At 41.0% G+C, this 7727-nt stretch overlaps 1 protein-coding gene across 1 annotated transcript; it reads left to right on the plus strand.

Annotated features, from left to right (window-relative positions):
* Positions 1-288: 288 nt before the first annotated feature.
* On the plus strand, positions 289-1771 carry LOC140012821 (uncharacterized). Its single transcript, XM_072061142.1, has 3 exons — positions 289-327; positions 420-833; positions 1142-1771. The coding sequence occupies exons 1-3, from the start codon at positions 289-291 to the stop codon at positions 1769-1771; spliced, it is 1083 nt and encodes a 360-aa protein (XP_071917243.1).
* Positions 1772-7727: the final 5956 nt, after the last annotated feature.

A 7727-nucleotide genomic window follows, 5' to 3' on the forward strand; every position in this document is an offset into this window, starting at 1 on the left:
TCACTTATTTTCACTTATAAAAATCTCGAAAAAATCAATATAATAGGGTATAATAAAGAAAATGCATGCGAGAAAATAAAATGAAAGAATATAAAATAAGAAAAATTTACGGGTCCTCACACTTACAGCGTGCAAATGTTGAGTGGCGGCGGTGCTTGGTTGTGGAGGAGAATTTTTGGAGGCAAAAATTGAAGGTCCGATGGCTAGATTTGGGGGATAAGAATACTAAGTTCTTTCACTCAGTAGTTAACCAGAGGAGATTACAATCATTTGTTCATCGGATCCAAGATGAGCAAGGCAACTGGATTGATTCAGAGGATGGCATTGGTGCAGATGTTGTATGGTATTTCTCATCACTCTTCTCGGCAGTGCCTATCTCTTCTTGGGATTTATCACCCATTATCCCCAAATTAATTCAGGATTCTGATAATGAGTTGTTGGAGGGAGTTCCTGCGGTGGAGGAGGTGCGACACATGATATTTTCTATGGATGGGGATAGTGCTGCGGGCCCTGATGGGTATCCAGGTAAGTTTTTCACGTTTGCTTGGGACATCATTGCTCAGGACATTTATAATGCTGTTGTTAGTTTCTTCTGTGGAGAGGAAGTGCCAAGGAGGGTTGCAACAACATTCATTGTGTTAAATCCTAAGGTGCAGAACCCAGCTTCTTTTGCACAGTTTCGACCTATAAGCCTGTGCAACTTCCTCAACAAGGTGTTATCCCGAATTCTTGCAGATAAATTAGCTCCATTGCTGCCCCGTATTATTTCTCCTAATCAGAGTGGTTTTGTCCGGGGACGTCAAATGTCTTATAACTATTTACTTGCTCAGGAGGTGATTTCGGGGATTGAAAGGAAAAATAGGGGAAAAATGTTGCATTGAAATTGGATATGACAAAGGCCTATGACAGGGTCTCATGGATCTTCCTGATTAATGTCTTACGGGCATTTGGTTTTGGCGAAAGGTGGATAGATATGGTTTGGCGTTTGATATCAAATCCATGGTTCTCGGTTCTTCTTAACGGGAATCCTTGTGGCTTTTTCCCAGCTTCGCGAGAGCTCCGGTAGGGGGACCTGCTATCCCCTTCCTTGTTTATTTTAGGAGCAGAGGTCCTATCTCGTATGTTAAACCAATTGTTGCAGTGCCCTGGATTTTGTGGGTTCAAGGTGCCTAGGGCTTGTCCTTCTATTACTCACTTGGGTTTTGCAGATGATATTCTTATCTTTTCTAGTGCCTCGACGACTTCCTTGAAACTGCTTATGGAGACGCTGGTAAGGTATGAAAGTATCTCAGGACAAAGTATAAATACTGCCAAGAGTGAATTTATGGTTCACTCGACGTTGTCTCGGGGCAGGAGAGCTTTAATCCAGCGAATCACGGGCTTTTCCAAAAAGGAGTTTCCGGTACGCTACCTTAGTTGCCCACTATTTGTCAGGAGGCAAAAGAAGGATTTCTTTCAGGACTTGAGCAATATGGTGTACTCTAAGATTAGTTCTTGGAAGAATCGATTGTTGTCTCCAGGAAGTAAGGTTGTTCTTATCAAATATGTGTTGTCCTCGATCCCTCTTCATTTACTGGGTATGGTTCATCCCCCGAAGTCAACGCTGGTCATAATTGAAAGGCTTTTTGCTAACTTCCTTTGGGGATCTGCTGAGGGTATAGCCAAACACCACTGGATTCGCTGGAGGGACCTTTGCGCTGCTAAAGAGGAGGGCGGGTTGGGCTTCCGATCCTTGTTCGATGTGGTTAGGGCTTTCTCTGTGAAGTTGTGATGGAGATTTCGACAGAAGTCGTCTCTGTGGGCTAGTTTCATGATGGCGAAGTATGCTGCTCATGCTCACCCAAGTATGGTAGATGGCTCCGTGAGGGCTTCATCCACGTGGCGCCGGATGCTTCAGGTGCGGGAGGTGGCTGAGCTGTACATTACTTTTGTTATTAGATCGGGGAGGTCACATTTCTAGTTTGATAATTGGCTCAGTTCTAGGCCGCTGTCCTCGCGGTTGGCAAGTGTTTCTGATCACAGGATATCCGACTTCTTCTTAAATGGCAGATGGAACTACCAACTACTTGCGAAATGGGTGCCTGCGGACATAGTAGCTGAGATCGCCCAATTTACCCTCCCGCGGATTGTGGAGGATGACGAGGACGTTATGGTCTGGCCTCCCTCGCAATCTGGGGCATTCACGGTAAGTAAAGCTTTCGAGTTGGTGCGTAGGCATGTGCCGAGGTCTTTTATCTTTTCTCAGGTATGGCATCCGGTTGTTCCGCTTAAAATTTCATTCTTTATGCTTCGACTATTGCGACATCGGTTGCCACTGGATTCTACGATATGTAAATTTGATATTTCGGGTCCCTCAAAGTGTTTTTGTTGTTCTGAAGCTAGTGTCGAGACTCTAGATCATCTATTTTGTGGGGGTGAGGTAGCCGGTGCAGTATGGCAATTTTTTGGTGCTCCTGCGGTAATTTTGTATGTGGGTGCCTCGGTACGGGAGTACATGGGTAGTTGGTGGTTTAAATCGGGTATGAATGAGTTCCTACAGTTTACTCACACGGTTATGCCATCTTTGATCTGCTGGAATTTTTGGAAAGTTAGGAACAAAGCGCGGTTCGAAGGGGTCAATTACACTCCACTAGTGACAGGTGCCGAACCTGTGCAATAATAAAAACCTACTCGAGAAAAATACAGATTTTGTATATAGCGGTGAGTAGGGTCGAATCCACAGGGACTGGGGATAATTCGTTTCTTCTAGAATCCAAAGTATGGGGGGTTCTTGGATTAAATGCTAACTAAAGAAATTAAATGCAGAAAATAATTAATTAGAAGAAATAACTTAGAGAAACTCTAGCCAAGAATACACTTCAGAAATGGTTCACGCACTGATCATTGATTCAAAGATAATTCCAACATTTATTACTAGAGTGGTTATAGTTGTCATACACGCGATAAACAACCAACCTTTCCTTACTTTCTCGATAGTTAAGGTACGACCGTTAACTATTTCTCTAACCCAAAAACAATCCTAGGTACGACCGTAGGATTTAATTTCTAGATTGCATTAATAATTAGAAAAGCCCAATCCTAACTAACAAACACGCTACGAGGGTTTGTTTAAGTTAGATCGTATGTTTCCCTGACATAAACCCAATTACGCCAGTTGCTACTGAGATAGAGATAACGAACAATTACGGATTCAATTACCCCTATTTAGCAAAATAGCCTATGTGAATAATTAAATATTGCGCACTAATCAATCATCCACACGAGCTATAACGGTTAAAAGCAGGAAACATATGAATACCAATAAATGAAGGAAGCAATTAAAATAAATTAGATCTCACAGTAATTGTTGAACCATATCTTCAGTTGTCCCCTTGACTAGAATTGAGAAGCTAGTTCTCCATTAATGGAGAACCAGCTGTGCAAAAGAGCTATTTGAAGTTTACAAGATTGTTCCTGGCCAAAATCGGCCAACTAGCCCCGGAATTAAAAAGTAATAAGAACAAAGCTCTTTTATTTCTGCCGTGAAAAGAAGATCCGAATTTGTTGCTGGCTGAAGTCTTTATCACGCGGGATCCGGCTCTTTCTCTTCTTTGTATTTCGTTCCTCCCAAATTAGCCAAAGCCCAAATACAAAGGTCCACCACCGTGGCTTTCTCTCGATGGTCCCCACCTAGCAAAGCCAAACGGAAATTCATGCCAAGCCAAGCAGACCTACTAGGAGTCTAATACTTCCCTCTTTTTCCTTTTGCTAGCCACGAAATTGAAGGAATTGATTTTCCTAATTTTTAGCTTTTTGAAACCAAATAGACTTCCTCCTACTGTTCCGTTAATAATCCACGTAGACTCCCTTTTGAATTAGAAAACTCTTGAAAAATCACATCTTTTATCTCTTTTTGCTCCACCTTCCTACAATTAGTACCAAATACCAAATATAAGTAAAATCAATCAATTAAAATAATGTTTGGCTAAAATCTAGGGAAAAATAATTATAAATTTAGCAACAAATTATGGCCTATCAATTTCCCCCACACCTAAACCATGCTTGTCCTCAAGCATGAAAACAACAAATCAAATAATCAAATTCAATCAATGGTATTATTCAAATCTTCTATTGCCAAGATACAATTAAAACACATGTTAAGTATTAGTGGCAATTTTCAAGAAATATCTCTCCAACTAGCTTTCAAGATCAAGGATTCTTTCAATTTATGACTAACTAATCTAAGAATATAAAATATTCAACCAGCATCCATAAGCAAATGGTTCAACTATTAAGCAAAATCTCAACATTAAAATTCAAGGATCAGCGGGTTAACAATTCATTCAAACACTTCCATATTTTTCACTATTAGCACATATTTTTTTTCTAGAATATCCCCACACATGAATGATGAATTTTTTTTTAGGGGGAACGCTTAGTTTTTAGCCATTCAAGCTTTTTGACGCGAACTCCGACATTGGCCATATGAAGGAGCCCGGTTACTCAGCCATCATCGTTTAAAAACCACATACTCATAGCTATCGTCGCTTTTTGACGCGAAAGTCGACATTTGTGGTGAAGACTCCCGGTTACTAGGCAACGATACTAGCGGAGTATAGCCTAATATTATTCATAAATAAGCACCAAAAATAAAATTAAATACCACACAAACCCGCTTCATTTCTTAAACATGGAGAACTAAAATTAATAGTTGAACCAATTTGCACAAAAAAAAAATGCTAGACAAATATTTACAATACTTAGAAAAGTTAACCAAAAAGTGCAAACGTCACAAAATCTCAAATATTCGCCAAAGAGATACCCTTAAAATCAACCATGTCATACTCAACACCTTAAAGTGTAAAATCTTAGCAATAGAAAAATTTGAGACATCTAACCATCGTTTATTAGGAATAATCACAAATAAGCACAAAGATAGGCAAAAATTGGACAAAATTTGACAAAGTCAAACAAAAAATTCCAACAAAAATGCCTACACTTGCACTTTTTCAATAAAAAACCAATATACTACCCCCCCACACCTAAATCTTGCATTGCCCTCAATGTAAGCAAAGAAAGAGCAAAACAGAGATATTGGGGCAACGACACTTCCCTTAAAACGGAGGAGGGCAGAACTGAACTACGGCTGGAGAGGGAAAGGCGGGCGGAGACCCACGTGATAGAGATGCTGTGCTCAATTCTGGGCCATCCCGCCCATGTGACGCTCCATCCGCTCCATACGAGTGTCCATTTGCTCTTGCCCTTATTTTTTGGTTTAGTCATTGGAAATCAGAGGGCAAGGTGGAGGCAAGGAAATGGAATTCCAAAGAGGTCAACAAACAGCCAACAAAGCAAATGACAACTAAATACAGCTTCCAATCACAGACAAGTGCAGAAACGGCCGATGAACACACCCTCAAGAATTAATTAAACCTGTCAGCAGCAAAATTTTCCCCAAATACCACAAATTCAACCCAAAAATCAATTAATTAGGTAAACACAGCAATTTTTCCCAAAAATTAATTAAACAGGTAGTCAGAGTAAAAACTTTCCCCAAATATCACTGGTTGGGCACAACGTTAACCAAATAATCAACAATCAATCCACAGATATGCCACAGCACCCAAACAAGCACAAATTTTCTGTCCTCAGCTAGCAAATCAAAAATCTGGCCTCAGCTAAGAAATTAAAATCTGGCATCAGCTAATAAAAGCTAGTAATCTGGCCTCAGCTACTTAGAGACAGAAAAATAAAGAAAGAATTCACCGGAGCTTTGAATGGCTGTGGGTGAAATGGAGGGCAGGGGAGGACCCAGCACCGTGCATGCGTCGAACGCGCGCTGGCAAGCACGCGGAGGTCACGCGCTGTGGGCGCTGCTGCGGCTGAGTTGCTGCTCGATCTGCCTGGAGGTGAACTGGAGCTGGAGATTGAGCGAAAGGGGCAACTACGGCTGAGTCGCGTAGAGGGAGGCACGCGACTGGTGGTCCGCGCGCACGGCGGCGCGTAAAAGCTTTTTTTTTTTTTTTTTTTTTTTTTTACTTAAGGAACCTCTGATTTAGGCGTGGGCACGCCTAACTGCCCCTAGTCTTTTGACCATCCGTTGAAATTTTTTTTTTTTTTATCCTTTAGCGTGACCACTTAGCGTGGGCACGCCTAACTGCTGTAGAGTCCGCAGATCCTGAACGAAAATTTCTTTCCCTCAGGCGTGACCACCTGGCGTGGGCACGTCTAACTGCTATAGAGTCCGCAGATCCTGAACGAAAATTTCTTTCCCTCAGGCGTGACCACCTGGCGTGGGCACGTCTAACTGCCACTTTCCTGCCACCAAGCAACAAATCACTAAATGCAACTAACACTTAACAAAAACTCCAAAAACATAAGAAAATTAAAACAAAAGCCTTGGGTTGCCTCCCAAGCAGCGCCTTTATTTAATGTCTTTGGCTAGACATTGCCCTGTTTATTCATGGAGGATAAAATCGCGTAGCTCGCTTCAGTGCTTCATCTTCTATGTGATCCTGAAAGCCCTCGTAAATAGAGTAATTCTTGAGCACACGAGCTACGGTCTTCCATGGACCAGTAGATTGCGCCAAACAACCAAGTAATGACCTTAAATCTTCATTCACTCCTCCATCACAAGCACTTATTGGTTTGAGATATTTTGCCATCGTGACTCTTAACTTGTTCCTGTCATGAAACTCAAAATTTTTTGGTATAATAAAATCAATCTCACTAACAGAAATTAAAGAATAAGAGTCAGGAAAATATTGATCAAGAAATGGAGGAGATGTCACCGCATTTGGAGATTGTTCACTGGATTCATTCACTTGAACCATTTGATGTTGGGGTCTCAATTCTTGCGCTTCAACTTTCTTTTCAACTGCATCTTTAGATTCTTCTTCTTGAGACCCTTGCAATACCATGTCCTTTGTCAGAATAATTGCACTCTCATCTTCCTCATGGTCGATAATAGTCGGTGAGGGCAATTCTTCATAAACTGGAGAGATCAATTTGCTCATTTTAGATGCCCATTCACGCCTTCCTTCTTTCATCTCTTCACTCATCTTTTGTGTCTCCTGTTGAAGTTGATGTACCTCCTGTTGAATTTGATATGTGTTAGTAGCTATTAATTCAACTATTTCTTCAAGAGACATACCTGACATGGATGACGGTTCTTGAGACTCTAGCTGTTGAAAATCTAGTGGCCCTGTTGTATAATTATAACTGGAGTTATCCCACCATCCTTGATCATACCCGTTTGGATTAGGGTTATACCACGTTTGAGACCATGGTGAAAAATCTCCATAATTATTGAGTGGGACACTCAGATTATCTTGATATTCGGGGCACATACCGGTCGAATGATCCCTGGCATAACAAATTTCACAGGTTGCAGCAGCCATTCTTTCTCTAATAGAGTTTAGTGCCTCTAAATATGCAAACTTAGAAAAAAAATCAGTCTCATTGCCTTCCTCGGAAACAAAATCCAGTAAATCACCAAAATACGGAGTGTTAGAAGCCATAAACTATATAATAAAAAATAAGAGAAAAATAAATAAATAAAAATAAAAACAAGATGAACTCAAAAAGAAACAAATTAATCTGGCACCAGTCCCCGGCAACGGCGCCAAAAATTGACAGGTGCTGAACCTGTGCAATAATAAAAACCTACTCGAGAAAAATACAGATTTTGTATATAGCGGTGAGTAGGGTCGAATCCACAGGGACTGGGGATAATTCGTTTCTTCTAG

The sequence above is a fragment of the Coffea arabica genome, chromosome 8e (genome assembly GCF_036785885.1).
Source record: "Coffea arabica cultivar ET-39 chromosome 8e, Coffea Arabica ET-39 HiFi, whole genome shotgun sequence".
NCBI classification, from domain to species: Eukaryota; Viridiplantae; Streptophyta; class Magnoliopsida; order Gentianales; family Rubiaceae; genus Coffea; species Coffea arabica.